The sequence below is a fragment of the Dermacentor variabilis genome, unplaced genomic scaffold (assembly GCF_050947875.1).
Source record: "Dermacentor variabilis isolate Ectoservices unplaced genomic scaffold, ASM5094787v1 scaffold_13, whole genome shotgun sequence".
Classification (NCBI taxonomy): domain Eukaryota; kingdom Metazoa; phylum Arthropoda; class Arachnida; order Ixodida; family Ixodidae; genus Dermacentor; species Dermacentor variabilis.
This window is the reverse complement of record NW_027460291.1, coordinates 45251159-45277411: the sequence shown is the minus strand read 5'-3', so window position 1 is coordinate 45277411 and position 26253 is coordinate 45251159. Positions and strand designations below refer to the sequence as shown.

The window sequence follows — 26253 nt, the reverse complement described above, 5'->3', positions numbered from 1 at the left end:
GAAGGGTATTTTCATCCCGTGGAGCACCGACTGCTTATTATGTAAAAAACCGGAAACAATAGAACATGCATTCTTAGATTGCTGGGACGCCATCTTTCACTGGGATGTTTTGCAGAGAACATTGAAAAAACAGTTACCCCTGGACCCATATGGAATACGCTTCTTACCGATTGATAACGCCGAGAATTTCCCGTATGACCTTATTATGATCCTGAGCCTCCACGCTATGTGGAAAACTAGATTGCAATTTCAAAACGGAGACATTGTTGTTCGACCGGCTCTGGAAAACTTCACTGAGAGTGTTGTGTGTGTGAGAGATGCTTTCAAAGCGCTGCCTGATCCACCACAATGGATCTCCTTATTTGATGAATTAGCGTTGTTAAAAAGATTTTAGTACCGTGTTGGCCAAAGTGTGGTCCAGACGTTTTATCCTTGTAAACATTCATTGAGTAGGTCGAAGCCGGCAATAAAGAAAAAAAAAAAATAGGTTCCCGTCGTGTAGTAGTTATCACGTGCGCTTTACACGCGCAAGGCCCCCTGTTCGATCCCGGGCGGGAACAGTGCATTACACTTTTGTTTTCTTTGCGATCGCGTATACGTAGAACAAAAGGGGGAAACAAATCGCCCAACGCGTGCTCGGTTCCCGTGGTGTAGTGGTTATCACGTGCGCTTTACACGCGCAAGGCCCCCGGTTCGATCCCTGGCGGGATCAGTGCATTACAGTTTTGTTTTCTTTGCGATCGCGTATTCGCAGAACAAAAGGGGGAAACAAATCGCCCAACGCGTGCTCGGTTCTCGTGGTGTAGTGGTTATCACGTGCGCTTTACACGCGCAAGGCCCACGGTTCGATCCCGGACGGGCACAGTGCATTACACTTTTGTTTTCTTTGCGATCGCGTATAGGCAGAACAAAAGGGGGAGACAAATCGCCTAATGCGTGCTCGGTTCTCGTGGTGTAGTGGTTATCACGTGCGCTTTACACGCGCAAGGCCCCCGGTTCGATCCCGGGCGGGAACAGTGCATTACACTTTTGTTTTCTTTGCGATCGCGTATAGGCAGAACAAAAGGGGGAGACAAATCGCCTAATGCGTGCTCGGTTCCCGTGGTGTAGTGGTTATCACGTGCGCTTTACACGCGTAAGGCCCCCGGTTCGATCCCGGGCGGGAACAGTGCATTACACTTTTGTTTTCTTTGCGATCGCGTATACGCAGAACAAAAGGGGGAGACAAATCGCCTAATGCGTGATCGGTTATCGTGGTGTAGTGGTTATCACGTGCGCTATACACGCGCAAGGCCCCCGGTTCGGTCACGGGCGGGAACAGTGCATTACACTTTTGTTTTCTTTGCGATCGCGTATAGGCAGAACAAAAGGGGGAGACAAATCGCCTAATGCGTGCTCGGTTCCCGTGGTGTAGTGCTTATCACGTGCGCTTTACACGCGCAAGGCCCCCGGTTCGATCCCGGGCGGGAACGGTGCATTACACTTTTGTTTTCTTTGCGATCGCGTATACGCAGAACAGAAGGGGGAGACAAATCGCCTGATGCGTGGTCGGTTCCCGTGGTGTAGTGGTTATCACGTGCGCTTTACACGCGCAAGGCCCCCGGTTCGATCCCGGGCGGGAACAGTGCATTACACTTTTGTTTTCTTTGCGATCGCGTATACGCAGAACAACAGGGGGAGACAAATCGCCTAATGTGTGATCGGTTCCCGTGGTGTAGTGGTTATCACGTGCGCTTTACACGCGCAAGGCCCCCGGTTCGATCCCGGGCGGGAACAGTGCATTACACTTTTGTTTTCTTTGCGATCGCGTATACGCAGAACAACAGGGGGAGACAAATCGCCTAATGCGTGATCGGTTCTCGTGGTGTAGTGGTTATCACGTGCGCTTTACACGCGCAAGGCCCCCGGTTCAATCCCTGGCGGGAACAGTGCATTACACTTTTGTTTTCTTTGCGATCGCGTATACGCAGAACAGAAGGGGGAGACAAATCGCCTGATGCGTGGTCGGTTCCCGTGTTGTAGTGGTTATCACGTGAGCTTTACACGCGCAAGGCCCCCGGTTCGATCCCGGGCAGGAACAGTGCATTACACTTTTGTTTTCTTTGCGATCTCGTATACGCAGAACAAAAGGGGGAGGCAAATCGCCTGATGCGTGGTCGGTTCTCGTGGTGTAGTGGTTATCACGTGCGCTTTACACGCGCAAGGCCCCCGGTTCGATCCCGGGCGGGAACAGTGCATTACACTTTTGTTTTCTTTGCGATCGCGTATACGCAGAACAACAGGGGGAGACAAATCGCCTAATGCGTGATCGGTTCTCGTGGTGTAGTGGTTATCACGTGCGCTTTACACGCGCAAAGCCCCCGGTTCGATCCCGGGCGGGAACAGTGCATTACACTTTTGTTTTCTTTGCGATCGCGTATACGCAGAACAAAAGGGGGAGACAAATCGCCTAATGCGTGATCGGTTATCGTGGTGTAGTGGTTATCACGTGCGCTTTACACGCGCAAGGCCCCCGGTGCGATCCCGGGCGGGAACAGTGCATTACACTTTTGTTTTCTTTGCGATCGCGTATAGGCAGAACAAAAGGGGGAGACAAATGGCCTAACGTGTGCTCGGTTCCCGAGGTGTAGTGGTTATCACGTGCGCTTTACACGCGCAAGGCCCCCGGTTCGATCCCGGGCGGGAACAGTGCATTACACTTTTGTTTTCTTTGCGATCGCGTATACGCAGAACAACAGGGGGAGACAAATCGCCTAATGCGTGATCGGTTCTCGTGGTGTAGTGGTTATCACGTGCGCTTTACACGCGCAAGGCCCCCGGTTCGATCCCTGGCGGGAACAGTGCATTACACTTTTGTTTTCTTTGCGATCGCGTATACGCAGAACAGAAGGGGGAGACAAATCGCCTGATGCGTGGTCGGTTCCCGTGGTGTAGTGGTTATCACGTGCGCTTTACACGCGCAAGGCCCCCAGTTGGATCCCGGGCGGGAACAGTGCATTACACTTTTGTTTTCTTTGCGATCTCGTATACGCAGAACAAAAGGGGGAGGCAAATCGCCTGATGCGTGGTCGGTTCTCGTGGTGTAGTGGTTATCACGTGCGCTTTACACGCGCAAGGCCCCCGGTTCGATCCCGGGCGGGAACAGTGCATTACACTTTTGTTTTCTTTGCGATCGCGTATACGCAGAACAACAGGGGGAGACAAATCGCCTAATGCGTGATCGGTTCTCGTGGTGTAGTGGTTATCACGTGCGCTTTACACGCGCAAGGCCCCCGGTTCGATCCCGGGCGGGAACAGTGCATTACACTTTTGTTTTCTTTGCGATCGCGTATACGCAGAACAAAAGGGGGAGACAAATCGCCTAATGCGTGATCGGTTATCGTGGTGTAGTGGTTATCACGTGCGCTTTACACGCGCAAGGCCCCCGGTGCGATCCCGGGCGGGAACAGTGCATTACACTTTTGTTTTCTTTGCGATCGCGTATACGCAGAACAACAGGGGGAGACAAATCGCCTAATGCGTGGTCGGTTCCCGTGGTGTAGTGGTTATCACGTGCGCTTTACACGCGCAAGGCCCCCGGTTCGATCCCGGGCGGGAACAGTGCATTACACTTTTGTTTTCTTTGCGATCGCGTATACGCAGAACAACAGGGGGAGACAAATCGCCTAATGCGTGATCGGTTCTCGTGGTGTAGTGGTTATCACGTGCGCTTTACACGCGCAAGGCCCCCGGTTCAATCCCTGGCGGGAACAGTGCATTACACTTTTGTTTTCTTTGCGATCGCGTATACGCAGAACAGAAGGGGGAGACAAATCGCCTGATGCGTGGTCGGTTCCCGTGTTGTAGTGGTTATCACGTGAGCTTTACACGCGCAAGGCCCCCGGTTCGATCCCGGGCGGGAACAGTGCATTACACTTTTGTTTTCTTTGCGATCTCGTATACGCAGAACAAAAGGGGGAGGCAAATCGCCTGATGCGTGGTCGGTTCTCGTGGTGTAGTGGTTATCACGTGCGCTTTACACGCGCAAGGCCCCCGGTTCGATCCCGGGCGGGAACAGTGCATTACACTTTTGTTTTCTTTGCGATCGCGTATACGCAGAACAACAGGGGGAGACAAATCGCCTAATGCGTGATCGGTTCTCGTGGTGTAGTGGTTATCACGTGCGCTTTACACGCGCAAAGCCCCCGGTTCGATCCCGGGCGGGAACAGTGCATTACACTTTTGTTTTCTTTGCGATCGCGTATACGCAGAACAAAAGGGGGAGACAAATCGCCTAATGCGTGATCGGTTATCGTGGTGTAGTGGTTATCACGTGCGCTTTACACGCGCAAGGCCCCCGGTGCGATCCCGGGCGGGAACAGTGCATCCCTATTGAAAATTTGCCCGATGCTGGGCATAGTGGAATCCATCATCCATCATCATGGTGGATTATGGTAGTGGGTGGCATGCTGGGTGACGGGTGGCATGCTGGGTGACGGGTGGCATGGTGGGTGCTGGGTGACATGGTGGGTGACGGGTGGCACGGTGGGTGCTGGGCGGCATGGTGGTTGCTGGGCACGGCGGGTGCTGGGCAGCATGGTGGTTGCTGGGCACAGTGGGTGCTGGGCGGCACGGTGGGTGATGGGTGGCACGGTGGGCACTGGGTTGGATATCATCGTGGGCGCAGCACGTCAAAGGCAAGTTGTGTGATGAATTGAAGGAGCAGCCATTGCCATTCGGAAGCTCATGACGGGTTATCTTTATGTGATGTTGAGTCTTGTGAAGTGTACAGTCTGTATATACATGTTGCCAAGATGCGGCTATTTTCATGCCATAACAAATCAATATGTAAAGCACCATACTACGTAGCATATCATCACACTTTATTGAAAAAGCATCACTGGACTTGTACTGTATTTACTTTTCCACTCGCTTGCTCTGGCGTCCTGCTTGTGTAAAAGAGAGCTCCAAAGGTGCTTTCGCACGGAAGCAAGGTGGTTCTCCGGATGTGGTGCAGGTGGCATCATTGGATGGTCACTTATGTATTTCACCAGGCAGTCTAAAAGGAGAGTGCAATAAATATATAAGTAAATTGTTTTTCCAATGATTTCTAGCAATAAGTGAATGAAGGAAATCTGCTCTAATCACTTCAAAAACAGTTTAAGATAACAAAATGCAGCAAATGTCACACACAAACATGCTACCCAGGACGCAAGCCAGCACAGGTTTATTTGCAGTGAGTATGCATACACATGCATCACATTGTTTTGCAGATTTACATGGAATTTTTGTATGTTTTTTGCCAAAGCCACACCTCTTCTCATCTGGAGGTTGGCTTAACTGCAAAATTTAGACACATGGGAGCTGTACTCAAAGCCTTATGGGGTGGATATTTGGCTTCTGATTTTGCATAATTTGTCTGCTCTTCAACCACCCAAATTCCTGTCAAATTCAGAGAGCCACAATTTGGCTACACTGTCTCTAACGCATGCAGGGGAGATGCAAGGTGCAAGCTGTCTGATTTGTCCATTCTATCATTTGTTAGCTTTACTTGTTGCTCGTGCAGTTGGTGAGGAAGTCGTAACTTTAGCATTTGCCATATAGGCATAAAAGATTTCATGTAAAAGCTGTATAATGGCTGGCTTGCAAGCTTTATTTAGCTGCAAATGATGGCAACTAATGTTTTAAAGTGAAGCTTTTTTTGCCTCTTCTCCCAACATTACGGGCGCTGCAGCTGCTATGGTCTTGTCATGCCTGCCGTTGGATTTCTTGCAACATTACTAGATGGCGCTCACCTCTGCACATCCTGACCGGCGCTGCTGCCCCAGCATTTCACCGTTAGTGTGTATTGCACGTGCTGTGCTGGTTTTAATTTCTATGCGAGAAAAATGCAGCTGCTGGGCTGTGATAGTGTAAACATTAGAATCGTCCTTAGTCTGAAGAGAGCGCTTTGAGCTGGAATCTCAACAGTGTGTTCGCCATGTATGTAGAAGGAGCCCATTAACACGCGCCAGCAAGGCGTGCACTCGACGTCGAGGACACCCAGACTTGAAAGAAGTGTCACACAGAACAGGAGCGTCTTCGCTACGCAGTGAAATGTAGTGCAGACCGCGAATTTATGTATACATTGTATACATACAATTACAACAGCTAATTGAAGTATGCACAGCCTCATAATTCAATTAAAGTTTAATATTTCTGCCATGATGCGGTGCGCCATGTGAGGCAATGACAACGCTCCATTCCTTCTCAGATTATGAACAATGACTCGCAACAACGCCTCAAGCAAACACATCTCCCTGTGTGTTCTGTGGGCTATGCAGACAAACAGAAGTGGTGCATGCAAGGTAATGCTTAACATCAACTCGCCACTTTCGTATTGGACTAAACACTGAAAAAATTACAAACTTGCCACTAACATCACCGTTAATTATTGTCAATCAAAGCAAACAATGTGTGCTTCGTGTACATCGATTCTCACAATGCATGGGATCTGCCATTTTTTTCTACTTTTCAATCTCCATATTGCTACTTTGCTAAGGTAACCTACATCTTCAATGTAAAAAAAGCCCAAAGAAGCATCTTAACGTAATACAGAGCAATCTTTCATGCTCGTCTGTTTAAAAAAAACATATTTATGTAGGAAATGAAATCTTCGGCAGAGTGTTGATGCGACTACAAGAGTACCTGGTACTTTGATCCATAAAACAATTGAATCTTGGCAGAAGAATGCCAGTTACAGCCACACTATACAGTCCTTTCTAATCCAGGCTGGCGGAAAGCGCTGGAATTCCGCATGATGCCCAGCACCTTGCTTTTCTTGGCACCGACAAGAGGCATGAAAATTTTAGGATGCTTTGCGTAGAACAAGATCAGCTATGCAGATCAGAGCGTACATGCGACTAATGTTCGAGGTGCTTTCTTTGTGTAGCAGTTCTTTCCTCATTCTTATGCTTAAATAAAATGAGATCACTGAAAGTATGCCGAAAGTGCTGATAGGCCATGTCTTACAAACTTCAATAATCAGAACATCTAAAATCAAGAAAGCGGCTGACAGATGGAATAGCACACAGTGGTATGAAGGTTAAAAACATGGATGAGGTGCCTCAGAAAGGCTGACCAACTTTTGAGCTATCTTCGTCAAAAGTGGCCTGGTCAGCCTTGCCATGTTAGTTTTAAAGGACTAGTAGGGTGACATCACGTGCAGTTGTTGTCAGTGGCAGCTGGTTGTAAAGGGAGAGACTTTAAGGAGAATGAGCGCTGTCGTCTGACGCCTGTAAGCATGGTTCCTAAGACGAGGGCACAAGACCGTGAGAATAGGAAAGCGGCGAGAAAAGAAACGAAAGAAAAGGAGAAAAAAAGAGATGCCAAGAGGCAAAAAAAGAAAGACAAGAAAAAGAAGGGCATGGGAGCGTGTTAAGGAAGTGAGGGGTTAGGGAGCATTCAGGAGTGTCATTGGCGGCATCTTTCTGCCGTTTTAGAAGAACTGGTCAGGTGGTCAGTGTGCGAGTAACAAAAAAGACCCCAAAAGATATCAGTTGAAAGAATGACTTGAGTAGCGTAGCAGCAACGCGTCGGGTAATGTTGAAGAAATTAAGATGGCGACAAGGAGTCTGGGATGCAATGTATGTGGTAGCTGGCAGGCAGAGGCATGGTGTTTTAGGGATGTCAGCCTCAGTAGCTCAACGCAGGTGTCGTCACAGTGGTATATAGAGCTGGTGATACCCTGTGTGACTGATGCGCAGAAAAATGTATCCTGGCATCTGGGATTTTGGATTGTGGTGGTGAGGGTGTTCAAAAAATATGATAGAAAACAGACAAAAGCGGGGAACTGAAAGTTGAATAACAAATAGGAGGGTTACATGAGCAAAAGCGGGCGGAGGCAGGTGTACATGGGAAAAGGGGTCATACAGTTGATATAAACATTAAAACACGAAAGAATATATTAAATTGAGTAGTAAGCAGGTAAAAATTAGAAACGGTGGAATAGGTGAGGTTAAGAATTAAGTTTAGCTGGTGGCACAATGTGTTTTGCGCCTTGGTTGATGACATGAGGCTTTCCGATTTGAGTTACAGCTTTAAAGTTTTTAAAGATTCTAAGTTGCTGTGTTAAATTGATTCCCATTGGATGTAGGCATTTAAACTTGTGTATGAGGTATGATTCCAGATATTTCCTCTAGCGAGGTGAGCGGAAATTTGTAGTCTATAGAGCCTTGCTTTGTCACATATGACATGTTCATTGAAGTGGCTGGCTACTCCTTTAGGTAAATTGTTTTGTATCTGCGCGGTGACCGTTCAGTCTTTTATGATTTTTTTGTCCTGTCTCACCTATGTATTATTTGCTACAAGTGGCACATTCTAGACAGTAGACTACATTGCTTGATGTGCAGATGAAACTCGAAGTTACGTTGTTTGAGTAATTTGATGCTGTACTTAATACTGTAGTAGTAGATTAAATATGTTTGCATGTAGAGCACCCGGGCGGCCACAGGGACTGGTTCCTAACTTTGTTGTTGTTTTTAGTTTGGCACATACAAGAATATCCTTAATATTATAGTGTTGCATCTCAAGACTACTCTGGGCAGGGCGGGAAAAATCTTGTTTCTGGTTGCTGGTGAGAATTGGGTAGTATTTATTGAGGATGTTGTTCATGTTTGGGAGTGTGAGAATTTAGTAGTAAGAAGAGGCGCTGTTCTTGTGATCCTAGGGTGGGGCTTGAGCACGTCGGCTCAGTCAAGTTTGGTTGCATCGGTGCAGGCTTTCTGAAGGGCACTCTTTGGGTGGTTCCCGTTTGATAGGGTTTCTTTAGGGTGATCAAGTCTATCTATGTAGTCTTGGTTTTCAACACACATGTGACGTAGCCATGTGCTTGGCCTTTAAAGATGCCTTCTTTGCAATGTGGCTTGATGGTGGCTTGTATATTCTAGGTACTGTTGTTTGTCAAAAGGTTTCCATACAGCATTGTCATTAGTGTCCCAGTGTCAATGTATATTGTTTAGTCCAGAAAGTTTATGCGCTCCACTGAAGATTTTGATGCAAATTTTATTGTTGGCTGAAAAGAATTTAGAAATCCTACATATTTATCTAGGCTGTCTTGACCATGTCACCATATTATGAATATGTCGTCTATGTATCGTAGGTATGTGTGGGGCCTGTCAGTGCAGCGCAATAGGAAGTCTGTAGAATCCCCATAAATATGTTCGCATAAATATGTTTTCCCATGTACATCTGCTTCCGCCCGCTTTTGCTCATGCCACCCTCTTATTTGTTATTCCAGTTTCAGTTCGCCCCCATATTTGTCTGTTCTTTATTCTATTTTTTCGAAACACCCTCACCAACATATTCCAAAATCCCAGGCGCCAGGATACCTTCTTCGGAGCCTCAGCCACACAGGGTATCGCCACTTCTGCATACCGCTGTGACGACACCTACGTTGAGCTACTGGGACTAACGTCCCTAGAAAGACCGTGCCGCTGCCTTCCAGCTACCCTATGCACTGCATTCCAGACTCCTTGCTGCCATCTTAACTCCTTCTAAATTATCCGACGCATTGCTGCTATGCTACTAAAGTCATTCTTTCAACTAATGTCTTTTCGGGTTGTTTTTGTTACTCGAGCACTGACCACCTCACCGGCTCCTTTAAAGCCACAAGAACATGCTGCCAAAGACACCCCTGAATGCTCCCTAACCTCTTGCTTCCCTAACACCTTCCTATGCCCTTCTTTTTCTTTTCTTGTTCTTTCTTTCCCTCTTGGTCTCTTTTTTTCTCCTTTTCTCCCCGCCTTCCCACTCCCACTATTGTTCCTACGTCTTAGGAATCATGCTTACAGACATCAGGTGACCGCGCTCATTCTCCTTCAAGTCTCTCCCTTTACAACCAGCCACTCCTGACAACTGCATGTGACGTCACTCTACTAACACTTTAAAACCAACATGCCGAGGATGACGAGGCAGCCTTTGAGAAGATAGGTCCTCCTAACGAAACGTTGGCCACCCTTTCCGAGGCACTTTATCCCTGTTTATAACTTTTACATCCCAATAATCAGAATAGTGTTTTGAAATTGCATGGCTGTGAATGCTGCACATTGTAAAGCAGCACATCAGTTGACCACAGTCAACACTTTGGACGGCAGTAGTTTAAAAAGCTTCTTTTAGACCATACAATTTGCCAAGCTGTGTCGGAACCCAATTTTCTTGAGAATCATTATTTCAAAAAAGTGAAATGAAAGCTGCAGCGTGAAAAGCTACAATAACGCATGCCAAGTCTACATTAGAAATTTCAAAGACAATGAGGTGCTTAAATGTTCACTTCTGTTAAGACAATGAGCAGCAGGTGAATGCAAGCTATCAAGGTCCTGTCAAAATTAACCGCTCGTGTAGCCACCCGACTTTCTTGATTGTTTTTAATTGAAACTGATTATGGGGGAAACTTTGTGGGCGATTTTCGCCGGAAACCCATATCCCGAAATTATCTTGTGCTGTTTTTCATACTCACAGAGACATTTAAATTGTGTGTCGAGACACAGTGCATATACAGCAGAAGAAAAAGATATAATATATAGGCACTTGCCTCATTCTTGCTTTGGCATTTCTTGTCGCTCTGTATACATCATGTAATGCTAACTCATTCAGATAACTTGTAGATATGCAGTTATGTTTCTCAAATGAGGTGACTGTTGACTTACTCTTCAAAGCAGCCACTTTCTCCGGTGTTGCCGGAAGCTTCCAAGATGCGCGGCACATTGTCCGGCAGGCCTGTCCAGTCAGGCTGCTTTCACCTGCTTGCACTGGTGTCCACAGGTGCCATGCCACCTCTAATGGGTACTTTCCGTCGGAAGTAGACTTGAATATGTAATGCCACTTGTTGAGTGGCATCACAAATCCCACACCAATCTGTACCTGCAATAGATATGAAGTGTTTTTTTCCTGAGCAGTATTCTTAACACTAAAACGCACTTGTATAAAACAATATGATATAGGTTAATTAGATCCGTCAATTTCTGATGCAACTCTATAATTTCCTATTTCTGCCCCTCGAACAAGTTTAAAAAAACTGGGGTTAAACCCAACCTCACCAAGAAATTCATTTTTGTGTAAAGGATTAAACTAATAAAATTTTCCCATTTTAAGGGCAGCAAACACTCATATTTCGTACAGTCTAACCTTGCAATAATGAAATTAACAGAGAAAGCGAAACAATTGATTCAAATAGGCGCACCGCCATGCAGAGAACAGTGCAAGAACGAGTGACGTCAAGGCCTCCAAGATTGCAGTGTCACACGGAGAACAGTGCAGCACGTTACCTAGAGACCTACGCGCGCCAGTCTCCAAAATCCACCACCATCACACACTACATGGCCTTGTTCTAAAGAACATTGGAGACATGCCTTGAAAGTAAGATTACCCTTGCATGGTTGAAAACAAGTGAATTCCCTTGTGGGCTCTGAAAACCACTCGCACCACTCACTCATCTCAGCAGTTATATTTTCGTCATGACTAAACTGCAGCGACGAATGCGCCAAGTCCCGTCACAACTTCAAACTTCAGAACTCAGTGTGCACGCTCCTTTTACTGCGACCAGGTTTGAAATGTTTGTTGTAACAGTACAGCGCTAGTACAGCGGCAGCGGAATTCTCTTCAGGGACAATTGCACCTTCTACATCTTTTTGTAGGTTTTTGCGCAATATGTGCGTTGCTGTTTTTTGTCATTAAGCCCTTCAGTTGATGTCTAGCGCCCGTTCAGACTGTGTCTCTTTGTGTGTGTGTGTGCCCTTGCACTTGTCATGATGTCCAAGTTCAGCTACCACCAACTAGAACTAACTTTTGCATTAATCAGAAGTACATATTAGCACGCTTTATAAAAAGCCAAAGGATTAGCACTATGCTGACCGGAAATGAGAAATGGTAAGAATATTCTGGCTGAAAACAACATTTCATGTTTATCAACACTGACAGGCAAGTAATTAAGAAAGTTGGTGTACGTTAATGTTTACCTTTTGAGTGATACAAGGGACAGAAAGAAGACAACAAGACACAAAAGCTACCAATTCAACATTAATTTTGGTGCAAAAATTTAAGATAATATTTATACTGCGTGTGCCCTTGCACTGCACAAGCGATCTTTTAAGACAAAGGGCACAAGTTGCAATACAAATGTACAAAATCATGATAAACAGTACTTGCATAAAAATAGAACAAATAAGCACGGAGTGATCACTATTCCGTGTCATTTAGAGAGTATTCCTCTTTGTAATGCAATCATAATGAGCACTGGCTGACAGATGTCCCTCTTTTTTAAATGGTATGCCTCAGTGATATTGTTGATCAATCGGTTGCCTTAAGTAAACAAAAGAGATGAACAATCTAAATCTGGCGTACATCACCAGTTGTGTCAATGCATTGTCAAGTGGGACGAGCATGCTTGTCCCTTGAGTGAATAATGGTGCTCTCCTGGGCACATGCTTATACAGCGGCCAGTCTGCCCCATGTACAAGACCGTCTATTCTTAGTACGAAGATGGTGCAGAGTGGCCGAACTCCGCGGATTGCCAGCGCGCATTGCATGGCTGTGCAACGGAGCTAAGCGGCGCAGGCGCACAGGGGCTTAGAGGTGGGACTTCATGTCATGTGTCATCCGCTAAAGCATGGCGTGCTCCCGCACTTTAGCAGATGACACGAAGCTCCACATCCCCCCTGCGCCATGCACGCTGGCACTCCGCGGGGCGTGGTCACGCTGAGTCGTGTTCGTGCCAAGAGTTGACGACCCTGTGCATTTGACCAAACATACACATGAACAGAGGCATAGAATACACTACTAATGACGGACACAAGACATATTTAGTGGTAATTTATACAAATCTTCTTTGCCTGGATGCCTTTCTCAATGCGCTTGTGGAATGCTATGCACACATATTTCGAGAGAAAAAATAAAGTAGGCAGGTATGCCGCACAGTCCACAAGTGAACTGAGAAAAGCGAGCAGGCAAGCGAGGTACGCTTGGTTAAACATACCACGAAATATGTCTAGTGTGTGTTAGGGGCAGTGTACTGCATTCCAATGTTAGGAAGCTGACAGGCCAGGAACTACATATGTACCAAAGAAATCACCACATTTTACTGAGAAGACCGGCATGCTCGTCTGACTTGGCCGTGCATTGCCGCGATAGGGCTTTAGGCCAGATTAAATTAGTTTATCTGTTTCCACCCACGGTGAAAAATTGACAAGAGAAATCAGAGAGGCATACCACAAGACGTGTGAGCAAGCCCCCATTATGAATGCATGAAAAAAGGCGTCATTTCTAGATGACAAGGGATAGAAATTAGTCTGACTATTCACCTTTTTTTACGCATATACTGTTTATTGTGATTTTTTGCCTTTGTATTACAACTCACATTTTCCTTCTGAAGGAACTTGTGCACAATATAAGCACACATTCAGTGTTATTTTTATTCCTTCTATCAAAATATTCAGTCATCACTGGTCATGTTGTATGGTCTCCCTTCCTTCACTGTGTAAATTTTGTCCTCAAGTTATATGAACTGACTGGCAAACTCAAAACGACACTACAAATTTCACCTAGAGGATACGGCTGGTTCTCAGAAAATGCACCAATACGGCGACAGGTGTCTGTTGGCACACTGTAGCAATAATGGGTGGAAGCTACCTTTGACATTGCTGCAATACATCAGTTGTCACATGGCTACAACCCTTAAGAAACAACAGAAATGTAAGTGCACAGCAAAAACAAGCAGGTTCATCAACCACAAATTTGACTTCAGCAGCCAGAACATAGACAGTTTCATGTAGCTAAAGCATTAGCTAATATGTGGAAAATACATGCACAAGCACCCTTAGCTTGAGATACCTGCATACCAACATAACACCATGAGTTGCAGTGCATATGATGCTTGTTCTTGACACTAGTATTTTGTGAAAAATACTTTTTGGATTACGTACCATGCTTTCAATTCATTTGCCCAGTAATCAAAGGCTTTTGACAGCATTACACTTTGTACTTGCTAGTTGAAAATATTCTCACGTGAACAGCACCAAGCAGAATAAATAGAAAACTGCCCACTGTGCTAACCAAATATGTGGAGAGACCCAAAGTAATAGAATTATTTCTGGACCGCTGTAGACTTAGAGCTTGTTGGCTGATAGTCACTATTAAAATTACGCCACTGCCAAACAGATGTTCTGTGTGGTGCTGTTGAAATCAAGTTCACTTGATGAGCAACATAACAATAACCAGCAAATGCTTTAGCAATAGCGAGCAGGCAATCTTGCATGTGCAAAACTGCATGCTTATTTAATGATAGTGCATCAATAGACTGAACTATGTACCAACTATGTGGTCTATGCAGTATAGACAAAGTCGAAAACGATGCAACTGGACACAGACTCTGCCACAATGCCTACTTGCATGAATGGGTATAGCTTAAGAAGAATATAAATAAATGTAGAGAAAGAAAGCAAGCTTACTAGAAAACTCTTCACTGCTGTAGTACTTACAGCACAGTGAATAATGGCCTTCATTTACCATTTAAAGAAATTCAAGCTCGTGTCTATTGTTCTGGGAACTTGAGAAATAATTGTGAAAAAATGGAGAAGGTTAGGCTAGTTGGCGTTGACACAGCTCCTGTGACATGGTTACTAGCACAAACAAGGCGTACGGAATAAAGGTCGGACTAGCCAAAGCGGTAGACTTCTACTGACAAGCTTTATTCAGAAGAAACATGCAAACAGGCCACCGCATGCTCAGTTAATGTGGAGACAGATGCATAAAAGAATGTGCCACATAGGGGATAACGAAATGCACATAGAAGCTGATAAGCATCCACAAGAAGCCATTACAAAGCATTCACCAGATTTTTCTGAAGACACAACACTTATTTATTAGCTGGTACCAGTGATGGAGTGCTTATGCATTCATCAGTAGCTTTCGAAATGCAAAACACCTCAAACATTTCCCTATATAACTGCCTGGCAAACTGACTGAGCACTTGTGTGCTATGAAAACATGGGGAGCACTTATGGGTACTTTAACAGTGATCAGCCAAGTAGCCAGCGCCTGTGAGAGCATTTACAGCCTTCCGGTACTCCCCAAGCCACTCATTCAGGCACCTGTTTGTTCAATATACCACTTTCCGCAGGGAAGTGCAATGTAGCATACCACCACTACATTTCAGTTAACAAAGCAGGTGACATGCTCCTTAGTGCATGTACTTTGACGCCCGGCAATGTTTACCAACTTGCATATTCTTGTGAGCATTAGCGGTGCCGAAAAAATGCCTACACCAAACTTGTTCGCCACCTTTCTTCTAGGCGGTGGGACACCCTGTGTATGTATGGCAGAGCTGCACGGCTACCACTGGGACATGCGTTACTGCACGTCCAGTGGGCAATGTGGTAGTGCTAATGACTTTCTTGTTGTGCTGGCTTTGCTGTTAAAAACATTGTGGGTGTTTTCGAACAGTGTTCAGTAGGACTCAAGTTCACACATGAGTTGCCAGAAGATGATCACCTGCAATCATTCGATATTCGTATAATTTTAAATCATACTTTCCTTATTATATATACTCTCTTAGGAAAACGAAGCCCTTGCTCGACTACCGTTTGGCATACTCCATGTTAAAGGATGCATAGCTCCTAGCTGCCCGAGAGCTGTTCTGGTTAAATCTTGTGCACCAGGTTTCCTGCAGCGCTCAGCAACAAGCGAGCCATTTATGTAGGGCCGGGTATCTCGATAACACTTTGGTGTCAACTACTGGGAGCCTCATTAGAGGTAAAAACAGATCTGGCAGCTGCTCGGTGCAATAACGCACGTGCCAGTGGGTGCCCTGTGGCTGTGCCATCTGTACATGGGGTGTCCCATCACCTAAACAATGTGGCAAACCAGTGCAGTGTAGGTGTTTTCTTCAGCGCCACTAGAGCTCGCAAGAATGTGCAGGTTGGTAAGCAACGCCGAGAATCAGGGTACATGCACTAAGGAGCATGTCACCCACTTTTTTAACTGCAATGTGGGGGTGGTATACAAGATTTCACTTCCCTGTAGAAAGTGCTGTATTGGACAAAAGGGCAGGTTCTTGAATGAGAGGCTTAGGGAGCACTGGAACGCTGTAAACACTCTAGCAGGCACTGCCCATTTGGCTGACCACTGCCGAAGATGTGCTCGTAAATGCTACCTGTGTTTTCAAAACAAGCAAGTGCTCAGACGGTTTGGCAGGCAGTTAGATAAGGAAATATTTGGTGTTTGGCATTTCAAAGGCTGATGATGAATGAATGTGTAAGCACTCCTTCACTGGAACTAACTGATAAAGGAGTGTTTGTTGTACCTTGAGAAGAACCTGCTGAATGCTTTGTAATGGTTTGTTTTGGGCAGTATTGGCTTTGTTGCGCATTTGGTTTCCTCCCATGTGGAACATTTATTTATGCATCTGTCTGCAGATATTTTTGAGCATAAGGTGGGGCCTCATTGCGTGTTTTCTGAATAAAGCTTGTAAGTTGAAGTCTAGTGCACTGTCTTGTCCAACTTTTTTCAATTAGTCTTGTTTGTGCAAGTAAACCTCACAATAATTGTAATACCAATGTTAAACAATGGTAACCATGCTGCATGCTTAGACCTGTGACATATTTGGCCCATTACACTTTTAATCCTTACGTGTGCAGAAACTGCACAAGCGTGTAGCCTAAACGAAAAAAAAAGTGGATATATAAGGTGTAACACAGGAAAGTTTCAAATCAATAAAACAAAATAACAAGAGGTAGATATAATGTGTACTAAGCAAAATAAAATGTAACGTGCAGCCAAGTGATTGATGCAAGAAAAAATAAACCTCAAGACATGTTAGGTCTAGCTTTAAAGTGAACAAGGTAATGTGTACATAATGTCTACAGACACAAATAAGCAGCAAGTTGAATAAAGTTGAGCAGATATTTAGCCTATTTAGTAAGCACTGCTGAGTAATATGTCCATAAACTTATTGACGAATGATACTGAGATCCTACTTTTGCAAACACATACACTTCAGTCATACCTGACCAGACCATCCGATTACACACAGTGCTGCTGCAGCCATAGCTCCTCCCTGACGTGGACACTGTTGTTGGTCACGGCCTTGCCCCTGCAAGATAGGTTCTGTGTTAACTTATAGCAGTGGCACTTTAAAGAAGTCATTGTGAACACATGCAAGGAGCACAGAAAAAGTCACAAAAACAATGTTTGCACCACTGCAGGGTGGGAACAGAGCACAAGGTCAAAGTTACTGATGAATATTGTGATAATAGGGACCTCTTCATGACAATAAAATTTTTAAGACCTACAGCTACAGTACATTACAAACAAATGTTTGTTTACGTAACAATTCATTTTTTTTTCTATCAGTTAAGCAACTTTCCCTTGTCATCTCTAGTTATGTCAAAGTTATGTCAAAACACCTTGTCTCAAAACGTAAGCTGTAGTAGTAGCAAGCCGTAATTGCTTAAATTTTTTTGCCCGAACCCTATGAGGGAGATTTTGTGCGCGACGGCTTTGAGCGAGAAAACGGGCCGTCGCGCGAACATATCGCTCGTTCTTTGTCGCCTGGTTCTGGAAATCTAGAATTCGTCGCTCGTCGCCCAGAAGTGCTATGAGCGAACAGACAATAGCGCGAAGCCGGAATTGTACATCAGTCGAGTACTACCGCTTGTTGCACGGAACAACCAAACGACTATTTTGATACGTGCAAGGTTAAGAACCTACTGCAAGACTTTAAAGAAATGTTTTACGCTGCTCCTTTGAGTAAAACACAGCAAACTAAATTAATAAAGCACACTTTTGGCGCGTATTTGCTGCCCTCATACCGGCAACACCGGGGAGACGGCTCTCAATGTCGTCGCTCGCATAGGGTACGACTTGTGCGGAACGAGCTAGCGCGCCACCCATCTACATCGCGTCTCTGTCGCGCGCAAGACCGCTCGCATGGGGTACGACTTGTAGGGAACGAGCGAGCGCGACAACCATCTACATCGCGTCGCTGTCGCGCGCAAGATCACTTGCATGGTGTTTATACTTTTTCCCAATAACTGCTCACAAACCGACAACCGCGTAAACAGACATTATTTTCAACCTCGAAGCATAAGTAAGAGAGGAAACGTCATTGCAGTAAGAATAGGTAAAGAGGCAGATGAGTCTTTATTATCCAACTTTAGCAGAAAAGTGGCAGCTCGCGCAAATGAGGACTGTTGCCGAACCTAATCCCTCTCACCGGAAGGAAGCGCTCACCAAGACTTTCAATTTAGCATTAAGCCAATAAGCTTGCGCAAGCAAATTATGTCAACCAACGCTCAGCAAGCATCGGCACAGTCAATGTCGTCGCGGGAGTTCGATTTCTTACGCTCGCAAGGCACTCTAAGCACACACGAGAAGCAAGCACAGCATGCGTGTACTCACCTTTTAAATGGTACGATGCGGTCGAAAAGCGCCCTCCAAGTTGCCGGAGCTGCAAAGTTATTCCCGCATACATGCAGTTGCGTAGTGGACGACCTGCGGAACGCTAATAATGCGCATCATTTCTTTGCGGCGCCCACCGAACTCTCCACAACCACCACGGACAAAGGGAACGCACTCGATGGCATGAAAATCGTTGGTCCACGTTTGCCTGGCGCACCACGCATACCGCGAGTTTGCAGCGAGACACAAGCTATCTTCTGGCACTTTTGTGCACGCGAACTATGTCACAATTCATTACAGCAAACGCAAAAACACGATCAAACAAACACATCGTAGCAACTGGTACGACCGACAGCACATGTAAACAAGAGAACAAGATTGGTGGATGGATACTAAGAGCAACCACTTTGAAATGGGGTGGTGGGTGGCGCTACCTGTGAAATTGGGAGTTTGGTTGGCCTCCGCTATGACTAAAATAATAACCAGCACACACTCGCTTTGTGCCTTGTTGCACCCAACTGCATATAGATGTTGCAATACATAAACAACCATCGCACAGTTTATATTATCCGCTATACTTTAGCGCAGAAAGAAATTCTATGACGTGTTTTCGATTTCCAGGAGCTTCCGTCGCATGCGGGCAGTAAAAAGATGGCCTTCGAGATTCGCGTATGCCATTCTTAGAAAGCCTTCTCTGGGCTGTAATTTGAAGAAATATATATAAAAAGGTTTAGTAAACAAGAAAAAAAAAGGTGTGGAAAGTGAGGGGGTGGAGCCCCTAGCCCAGAACTCCACTGGCTTGTGCGGTCCGCCGTGCCTGGTCGAGGCTGGCGAGCCAAGTCTCCCATTGCTCCCTTCCGGAAAGTTTGCCGCCTACTTTCAGCTGTTTTGAAGCCCATCCATGCCCACCCACGACGCCTTGCGCTACTGCCCGTGCAACCTGCGCCGTCACTTCGTTTTAAACGACTTGTTGCTTTCGTCACCCTCTACTGTAGCAACAGAAATTGTTGACATGATCTCGGAGGTACACGTCCAGTGTGCGATGTTTCCGTGCGCGTTGTAACTTATTCAGTCAGAAAGCATCAAATCTACGAGAATTAATCGCTCGTGTGGCGCGGGTTACACCCGTGTCATCCGCATTGCTTTCGTTTTGGTGTGGTGAATGTGTGCGTATTGCGCTCCTGTCGTGCATGCCTTCTGTATTTATCGTGCGGCGCACGAATATTCCTGGAAAAAACCGCATGTCTCTGCCGCGTGAATGTGTCCTATGTGGTGGTGCCAGAAATGTGCGGCGGTGTACAATATGTTCGCAGCCAAGTGCTACCGTGCATTCCAGCGAATAGACGCGGCTGCTTATGCACGGTTTTATTCAGTGTTTCTTCATTAGCTTTGTGATTTACTTGCGTCTGCGATAGAATCCACAAGGTACCCCAGTTGAAGAAGACAGCAGGAATTCATGTCGCAACTAGCGAAATTTCTGTTGTACGACAGAAGTTCCTCACGTTTCCGTAGTTGACAGACATTCCTGACGTTACGACAGAAATTCTGATGTCGCAACAGAAGCATTCTGTCGCGAAGGCCAAGATCTCTGAAGTCGCAACAGAAACGTTCTGTCGCGACAACAAGAGTTCTGAAGTCGGAACAACAACTTTCTATCATGACAGCGACTCTGACATTACGACAGCAATTCTGACGTCGCAACAGAAACATCCGGTCGCGACGGCCAAGAGTTCTGAAGTCGCAACAGAAGCGCTTTCCGTCGCTGCCCTTTAAAATTGTTTGTCAGTTTCGCATCGGTGGTGTGCACTGTACTTTTCTCTTGCGCGGTATTCAACCGTGCTTCTCTCAAGCCGCCAATGCTGATAGCACCGACACCGGTATTAAAGTCGACGTGGCCAATTGTTATAATTGTGCCGTGACGACGCGGCACCTACCCGCCTCCTCAAAATCGGCCGCTGATCAAAATCATACCATCTGCGGGAATGGCTGCGTATCCGTTTTGTTTTATTTGGTAAGATGTGGCACACAAGCCTGTGGACTTACATGTGCGGTTACACTGTCACATTAGTTAATTTCCCAGAATTATTGCGGAAGCTTATGCGAAGCGGAAAAGAAGTTTTCGGTTGTTCCACAAAGTTGCGTGAAAACTTGTCTCGCTCGGGTCTCATTAATCTGGTACAGCGCTGCCGTGAGAAGCCAGTATGCTGTCAGAATGAAGACTCATCCACGAGTGTTTATGTAGCTATTTTGCGTTGAGCACACGAATTATGTGCGCGCTCAAAAGTGTAAAGAGCGAGAGACAACTGTCGAAATTAGCAGTAACAACCCTAACAATGTCCCCGGTCGCCGTTGTCTATTTCTGAATTTCTTAATCAATATGCATATCGTACAGCAAAATCGATGTTCTATCACTCCACGATGTACTACCTGTCGATCGTAACAACACTTGTGCTCTTCTAGAGATGTGGCAGCTGACGCGGTGGAGGGAACCCACATCTTGGCTTTTAAAATACAAATGTAAACAGCAACGGAGACAGTGGTTTTTACTGTTGACACAGCCAAAATGTACGCTGAGAGATAACAGCGCCGTGGTGCAGTGGTAAGATGCTAGGCTCGTGATCCTTAGGTCCCAAGTTCGAATCCCGGTTGAGAAAATATTTTTTTTTATACTTTTCTTTTTTTGTACTAAGAAATTTACATTTTCCTTAAAGAGGTCTCTCAATTTTAAATTAAATATTGATCAGGTTGTGTTTTTAAAGTGGGACATGACGTCACATTGTGACTAATTTTGTCTTCTTTGCCTTCTTCAATAAGTGTCCTGTTCCTGCTTGACAGTAAAATGCCTCTAGTGGGGTTGAAATATCATAGCAATCAAGCTGTAGAAATCGTGCTATAAAGCAAAATTTTTCTTCACTATGTGTTTCACAAACCACCGAGTACACCCACCATTCACCCAGCATGCACACCATTTACCCACCATTTACATTTGACCCAGTACGTACATGCAGTATTCACCCAGCACATCCATCATTCACCCACCATTCCCACAGTTCACCCAGTATGTACCCACCATCCTCCCAGCACGCCCAGCATTCACCCACCATTTACACAGGTCACCCAGTAGTCATCCCACCATCCACCCACTACACCCACCATTCACCCAGCCCGCCCACCATTGAGACAAGTCACCCAGTATGTATCCCACCAATACATCCCACCATCTACCACTGTACCCACCATCCACCCATTATACCCACGATGAATTCCACCATCACCACCAAGTTTTCCATCATGCCCAGCACATTTTACATCATGCCCAGCATAAAATTCATGATGGGCAATGCTGGGATTTTCAATAGGGATTACACTTTTGTTTTCTTTGCGATCGCGTATAGGCAGAACAAAAGGGGGAGACAAATGGCCTAATGTGTGCTCGGTTCCCGAGGTGTAGTGGTTATCACGTGCGCTTTACACGCGCAAGGCCCCCGGTTCGATCCCGGGCGGGAACAGTGCATTACACTTTTGTTTTCTTTGCGATCGCGTATACGCAGAACAACAGGGGGAGACAAATCGCCTAATGCGTGATCGGTTCTCGTGGTGTAGTGGTTATCACGTGCGCTTTACACGCGCAAGGCCCCCGGTTCGATCCCTGGCGGGAACAGTGCATTACACTTTTGTTTTCTTTGCGATCGCGTATACGCAGAACAGAAGGGGGAGACAAATCGCCTGATGCGTGGTCGGTTCCCGTGGTGTAGTGGTTATCACGTGCGCTTTACACGCGCAAGGCCCCCAGTTGGATCCCGGGTGGGAACAGTGCATTACACTTTTGTTTTCTTTGCGATCTCGTTTACGCAGAACAAAAGGGGGAGGCAAATCGCCTGATGCGTGGTCGGTTCTCGTGGTGTAGTGGTTATCACGTGCGCTTTACACGCGCAAGGCCCCCGGTTCGATCCCGGGCGGGAACAGTGCATTACACTTTTGTTTTCTTTGCGATCGCGTATACGCAGAACAACAGGGGGAGACAAATCGCCTAATGCGTGATCGGTTCTCGTGGTGTAGTGGTTATCACGTGCGCTTTACACGCGCAAGGCCCCCGGTTCGATCCCGGGCGGGAGCAGTGCATTACACTTTTGTTTTCTTTGCGATCGCGTATACGCAGAACAGAAGGGGGAGACAAATCGCCTGATGCGTGGTCGGTTCCCGTGGTGTAGTGGTTATCACGTGCGCTTTACGCGCGCGAGGCCCACGGTTGGATCCCAGGCGGGAACAGTGCTTTGAACTTTTGTTTTCTTTGCGATCGCGTATACGCAGAACAAAAGGGGGAGACAAATCGCCCAATGCGAGCTCTGTTCCCGTGGTGTCATTGCACTTCCGGTAACCGTTGTGTTCGGACGGGGGTAACATGGGCTCCCAAGGAGCGGATTCAGCGGCCCTTTGAAGCCGCGTAAACAGGTGTTTTGCTTCGGTCGACCAGGACTACCAAGATGTATTGCCTTAACTGCCAACAGGTCAGTTTGCTACGGATACCATTTTTCTTCATGCGGATTTACGTGCGCGCCCATACCGAGTGGAAGATTTTCGCGATGCCTTGGAAAATCTTGGAGCACTTGCCGACGTTATCGCTTTGGGGGCGTACAGGATGAATCACGTTTGGGCCGTGACATTCAAGAGCGCTGAAGCAACGAAGAAAATGTTGTCAAAAGGGGAATTCCGAGTGAAGAGTCGCCGGTGCCTGGTAGTTAACCCCAACGACCAAGGCTTACGAATGAAACTGCACTGGCTTCTTTACGGGGTCAGCGATGATGATGTGCGGGCGGCCTTGGCTCCGTATGGAAAGGTTACGGAAGTAACGAAGGAAAAATGGCGCGTACGTGGTATCACGGAAAGAGCATCGACAACCCGCCTAGTGGCCATGAAACTGGGAGCCGGAGTCACTATCGACGACCTACCCCACCAGTTGCGTGGAGGAAGCGAACTCGCGCTAGTTGTTGTGCCGAACCGAGCACAATTATGCCTCTGTTGCAACACCACTGACCGCATTCGACGTGACTGCCGTGTGCCTCGCTGTTCCCAGTGTAGGCGCTTCGGCCACACAGACCTAGACTGCGTGACGACATATGCGAGCATCACCGGAAAAGCAACGAAGGACGCGGATGCAGAGCTCATAATGGATGAAGCAGACGCCGAAGAAGCCGCTGGTGGGCGAAAGCAGGCCGACACAAAGAGCGCAAATCAAAAAGTTGCCCCTACCGACGCGTGGAAAGGTGTTTTTGCTGATAACACCACACCCCAGACAAACGGAGTCCCTGTGACGGGGGAAACACAAGAGGCGGACAAAGTCAATCCCGTAGAAGCAGCGTTGGGTGAGGAAGCAGAAGCCGACGCGCAGCCCATTGAACTTAAGCCTGGTGCTTCTACCAAGAGACCGCGCGACGATGCACGCAACGAAATGGGCAAGCCCAGTGCAAGTAGCGGAGAAGAACCTCCCACCAAGACAGTCGTGAAGACCGGCCTTCAATTGGGCAGGCGACCCAGCTTCAAACCGAAACCCAGCCTCCCTCCTGACCGGAAAACTGAGGGAAATAAGCCCTCGTAACAACGAGGGTCAACGCACAGAGCAGCGATTCCACCACTTACGAACACCGAGCACCTACCATGGCGTCAAGTCCCCTAGCAGCAGAGCCACAGCGGCGTCGACCCGAGAACTGCTGGCTGGACGCGACGTTGCCCGTCGCCGGAAAGAATCGGCCGTGTGGCAACATAAAAGATCGAGGTAAACTCCATGCGGTCCACCTGTTTCGGATTAGCCATGGCACTTAACCTTAAGAAGCCCCTTCGTCTAGGCACTTTAAACGTTCGCGGTTTGGCGAGCAGGAGACGCCAGTACCAATTAAGCCGGCTTTTTAAAGAAAATGATTTAGATATTGTCGCCGTGCAAGAGACAAAAGTGGAAGGCCAGGAACAGACGGACCGCATGGTGCAACCATTTAGAGCAATGTATAACGTCTGCGTGTGTCATGCGGTTGGAACTTCTGGAGGCTGCGCACTCTTTATTCGTACAGTGCTGCTATTGTAGAGGAACAAGTGATTATATGTGGAACTGGCTGATTTGTCGTACTTGATTGTTCTTTTTCTGGCTTTAAGTGCCGCAGTTTGTGCGTGTATGCTCCAAATGATGAATGTGCACGTAGAATTTTTTTTCAACAGCTAGAAGAATACCTGCAGTGCGAGCGATACCTTATATTGATGGGGGATTTCAACTGTGCGTGCAGAGCACAAGACCGAGCCAAACAAATGAAACGAAGGGATACGAGCGCACAGTTTTTAAACATACTTGTGAATGATTATGAATTGGAAGATGTCGGTATTCTGTTATCGACAGGCAAAGCTTCCGTTTATACGCACTATCAAGGTGAAAGTCATGCGCGATTAGACCGAGCTTATATTGCAATGTAGCTCGTGCCATTGTGTCAAACTTACGAGATTAAACATGTATCCTTTTCTGATGATAGTCTAGTGACGTTTGATTAAGGGCAAAAACGAAAAGAAACAAAATTTAATTGGGATCTTCGGAAGTTTAATACCAAACTGCTCGATGATGAAAGCTTTATCAGAGATATAAGTGAAATGACTAATTCCTCTATGACAGCGCAAACTAATCACTGTATTGAAACATGGGAAACTCTCAAAACTGATGTAAAGGTAAAAGCGATAGGAAAAGCAACTGCGCTGCGCCGCAAGGAAAAACAAGAAGAAAAATAATTAACTAGCGAACTAGAATTTCTCATGTCTACATAATGTCAGAACACTGGATCTTGCATGAAGCAGATAAAGCAAACAAAAAGTAAGCTCGAACTTATCGACCAAGAACGACACAAGGGAGCCATGGTACGAGCGCGAGCGGAACGATTGTGGAATGGGGAAACGCCTACCAAACGGGCGCTAAGTGACGAAAAGAGATACGCGACAAAAAATGAAATACAAGCAATAATACATCAAAACGAGGAAACTTCGAACCCACAATGATAGAGCGAGCATTCGTAGATTATTATCGTGAACTGCTTGGGAACAAGAAAAAAATAATAGAAAGGTTTGAGCGTGATTTTCTTCATGTTATGCCACGTCTAGAAGATGACATTAAAGCAAGCCTGGAATTTCCAATCACATTGCGAGAAATTGAAGACGCTATAGATGAACTTGGTGCAGGAAAGTCTCCCGGGCCTGATGGTTTAGGTGCGCCCTTTTACAAGGCTTTCAAATGTCAGCTCAGCCAATTATTGCATAATGTCTTCAAGGAAATGTATGCAACCCAGCGAATGCCGCCATCGTTCCGAACCGCTCATACAGTGCTAATTCCTAAGTGCGAGGATCCGGTTAAACTGTTGTCAGTAAAGTCTTATCGACCAATAAGCCTCACGAACTGTGATTACAAAATATTCACGAAAGTGCTAGCAAAGAGACTTCAAAGTGTTGTACCGCGACTAGTGGGACCGCATCAAACATGCGGAATCAAGGGCAGAACAATTTCCACCAATACACATGTAGCTCGCTGTGTTCTTGAGTGCTGTGATGCTCTCTCATGTCGGGTTGCAGTGTTGCAACTAGATTTGGAGAAATCGTTTGACAATGTGTCACATGAAGTACTATTTTCAATATTAGAATATATTAATGTCGGCGGACTGATATTAGAAGGAGTAAAAATGGCCTACTCAGAGTTTAGCACACGCATCATTATAAACAAGAAATTAAGTGAACCAATCCAGCTTCTCTCCAGTGTGAGTCAGGGATGTGCAATTTCATTATTTACTTACAACCTTTCTGCTTGAGTTTAATTAATAGTCAAAG

The 26253-nt window shown here is 46.3% G+C and overlaps 1 protein-coding gene and 31 non-coding genes across 32 annotated transcripts; 31 read left to right on the top strand and 1 right to left on the bottom strand.

The window, feature by feature from the left end:
- Positions 1–487: 487 nt before the first annotated feature.
- TRNAV-UAC (transfer RNA valine (anticodon UAC)) lies at positions 488–560 on the top strand. Its single transcript has one exon. It is a non-coding gene; the product is annotated as a tRNA-Val (tRNA).
- Positions 561–638: 78 nt separating this feature from the next.
- TRNAV-UAC (transfer RNA valine (anticodon UAC)) lies at positions 639–712 on the top strand. The gene has a single exon. It is a non-coding gene; the product is annotated as a tRNA-Val (tRNA).
- Positions 713–791: 79 nt separating this feature from the next.
- TRNAV-UAC (transfer RNA valine (anticodon UAC)) lies at positions 792–864 on the top strand. Its single transcript has one exon. It is a non-coding gene; the product is annotated as a tRNA-Val (tRNA).
- A 79-nt stretch (positions 865–943) lies between these two features.
- TRNAV-UAC (transfer RNA valine (anticodon UAC)) lies at positions 944–1016 on the top strand. The gene has a single exon. It is a non-coding gene; the product is annotated as a tRNA-Val (tRNA).
- A 79-nt stretch (positions 1017–1095) lies between these two features.
- Positions 1096–1168, top strand: TRNAV-UAC (transfer RNA valine (anticodon UAC)). Its single transcript has one exon. It is a non-coding gene; the product is annotated as a tRNA-Val (tRNA).
- A 231-nt stretch (positions 1169–1399) lies between these two features.
- On the top strand, positions 1400–1472 carry TRNAV-UAC (transfer RNA valine (anticodon UAC)). Its single transcript has one exon. It is a non-coding gene; the product is annotated as a tRNA-Val (tRNA).
- Positions 1473–1551: 79 nt separating this feature from the next.
- On the top strand, positions 1552–1624 carry TRNAV-UAC (transfer RNA valine (anticodon UAC)). The gene has a single exon. It is a non-coding gene; the product is annotated as a tRNA-Val (tRNA).
- A 79-nt stretch (positions 1625–1703) lies between these two features.
- Positions 1704–1776, top strand: TRNAV-UAC (transfer RNA valine (anticodon UAC)). The gene has a single exon. It is a non-coding gene; the product is annotated as a tRNA-Val (tRNA).
- Positions 1777–1855: 79 nt separating this feature from the next.
- On the top strand, positions 1856–1928 carry TRNAV-UAC (transfer RNA valine (anticodon UAC)). Its single transcript has one exon. It is a non-coding gene; the product is annotated as a tRNA-Val (tRNA).
- Positions 1929–2007: 79 nt separating this feature from the next.
- Positions 2008–2080, top strand: TRNAV-UAC (transfer RNA valine (anticodon UAC)). Its single transcript has one exon. It is a non-coding gene; the product is annotated as a tRNA-Val (tRNA).
- A 79-nt stretch (positions 2081–2159) lies between these two features.
- Positions 2160–2232, top strand: TRNAV-UAC (transfer RNA valine (anticodon UAC)). The gene has a single exon. It is a non-coding gene; the product is annotated as a tRNA-Val (tRNA).
- Positions 2233–2311: 79 nt separating this feature from the next.
- TRNAV-UAC (transfer RNA valine (anticodon UAC)) lies at positions 2312–2384 on the top strand. Its single transcript has one exon. It is a non-coding gene; the product is annotated as a tRNA-Val (tRNA).
- A 79-nt stretch (positions 2385–2463) lies between these two features.
- TRNAV-UAC (transfer RNA valine (anticodon UAC)) lies at positions 2464–2536 on the top strand. Its single transcript has one exon. It is a non-coding gene; the product is annotated as a tRNA-Val (tRNA).
- Positions 2537–2615: 79 nt separating this feature from the next.
- On the top strand, positions 2616–2688 carry TRNAV-UAC (transfer RNA valine (anticodon UAC)). Its single transcript has one exon. It is a non-coding gene; the product is annotated as a tRNA-Val (tRNA).
- A 79-nt stretch (positions 2689–2767) lies between these two features.
- On the top strand, positions 2768–2840 carry TRNAV-UAC (transfer RNA valine (anticodon UAC)). Its single transcript has one exon. It is a non-coding gene; the product is annotated as a tRNA-Val (tRNA).
- Positions 2841–2919: 79 nt separating this feature from the next.
- TRNAV-UAC (transfer RNA valine (anticodon UAC)) lies at positions 2920–2992 on the top strand. The gene has a single exon. It is a non-coding gene; the product is annotated as a tRNA-Val (tRNA).
- Positions 2993–3071: 79 nt separating this feature from the next.
- On the top strand, positions 3072–3144 carry TRNAV-UAC (transfer RNA valine (anticodon UAC)). The gene has a single exon. It is a non-coding gene; the product is annotated as a tRNA-Val (tRNA).
- A 79-nt stretch (positions 3145–3223) lies between these two features.
- On the top strand, positions 3224–3296 carry TRNAV-UAC (transfer RNA valine (anticodon UAC)). Its single transcript has one exon. It is a non-coding gene; the product is annotated as a tRNA-Val (tRNA).
- A 79-nt stretch (positions 3297–3375) lies between these two features.
- On the top strand, positions 3376–3448 carry TRNAV-UAC (transfer RNA valine (anticodon UAC)). The gene has a single exon. It is a non-coding gene; the product is annotated as a tRNA-Val (tRNA).
- Positions 3449–3527: 79 nt separating this feature from the next.
- Positions 3528–3600, top strand: TRNAV-UAC (transfer RNA valine (anticodon UAC)). Its single transcript has one exon. It is a non-coding gene; the product is annotated as a tRNA-Val (tRNA).
- A 79-nt stretch (positions 3601–3679) lies between these two features.
- On the top strand, positions 3680–3752 carry TRNAV-UAC (transfer RNA valine (anticodon UAC)). Its single transcript has one exon. It is a non-coding gene; the product is annotated as a tRNA-Val (tRNA).
- Positions 3753–3831: 79 nt separating this feature from the next.
- TRNAV-UAC (transfer RNA valine (anticodon UAC)) lies at positions 3832–3904 on the top strand. Its single transcript has one exon. It is a non-coding gene; the product is annotated as a tRNA-Val (tRNA).
- Positions 3905–3983: 79 nt separating this feature from the next.
- Positions 3984–4056, top strand: TRNAV-UAC (transfer RNA valine (anticodon UAC)). The gene has a single exon. It is a non-coding gene; the product is annotated as a tRNA-Val (tRNA).
- A 79-nt stretch (positions 4057–4135) lies between these two features.
- On the top strand, positions 4136–4208 carry TRNAV-UAC (transfer RNA valine (anticodon UAC)). Its single transcript has one exon. It is a non-coding gene; the product is annotated as a tRNA-Val (tRNA).
- A 79-nt stretch (positions 4209–4287) lies between these two features.
- Positions 4288–4360, top strand: TRNAV-UAC (transfer RNA valine (anticodon UAC)). The gene has a single exon. It is a non-coding gene; the product is annotated as a tRNA-Val (tRNA).
- Positions 4361–4841: 481 nt separating this feature from the next.
- LOC142566855 (BEN domain-containing protein 5-like) lies at positions 4842–18751 on the bottom strand. The gene is made up of 4 exons (XM_075677762.1): positions 18409–18751; positions 17015–17101; positions 10665–10878; positions 4842–5038 (listed from the first exon to the last, which is right to left on the bottom strand). The coding sequence occupies exons 2-4, from the start codon at positions 17054–17056 to the stop codon at positions 4863–4865; spliced, it is 432 nt and encodes a 143-aa protein (XP_075533877.1). The 5' UTR covers positions 17057–17101; positions 18409–18751; the 3' UTR covers positions 4842–4862.
- Positions 18752–21844: 3093 nt separating this feature from the next.
- On the top strand, positions 21845–21917 carry TRNAV-UAC (transfer RNA valine (anticodon UAC)). The gene has a single exon. It is a non-coding gene; the product is annotated as a tRNA-Val (tRNA).
- Positions 21918–21996: 79 nt separating this feature from the next.
- Positions 21997–22069, top strand: TRNAV-UAC (transfer RNA valine (anticodon UAC)). Its single transcript has one exon. It is a non-coding gene; the product is annotated as a tRNA-Val (tRNA).
- Positions 22070–22148: 79 nt separating this feature from the next.
- Positions 22149–22221, top strand: TRNAV-UAC (transfer RNA valine (anticodon UAC)). Its single transcript has one exon. It is a non-coding gene; the product is annotated as a tRNA-Val (tRNA).
- Positions 22222–22300: 79 nt separating this feature from the next.
- Positions 22301–22373, top strand: TRNAV-UAC (transfer RNA valine (anticodon UAC)). Its single transcript has one exon. It is a non-coding gene; the product is annotated as a tRNA-Val (tRNA).
- Positions 22374–22452: 79 nt separating this feature from the next.
- On the top strand, positions 22453–22525 carry TRNAV-UAC (transfer RNA valine (anticodon UAC)). Its single transcript has one exon. It is a non-coding gene; the product is annotated as a tRNA-Val (tRNA).
- A 79-nt stretch (positions 22526–22604) lies between these two features.
- TRNAV-UAC (transfer RNA valine (anticodon UAC)) lies at positions 22605–22677 on the top strand. Its single transcript has one exon. It is a non-coding gene; the product is annotated as a tRNA-Val (tRNA).
- The last annotated feature ends 3576 nt before the right edge of the window (positions 22678–26253 follow it).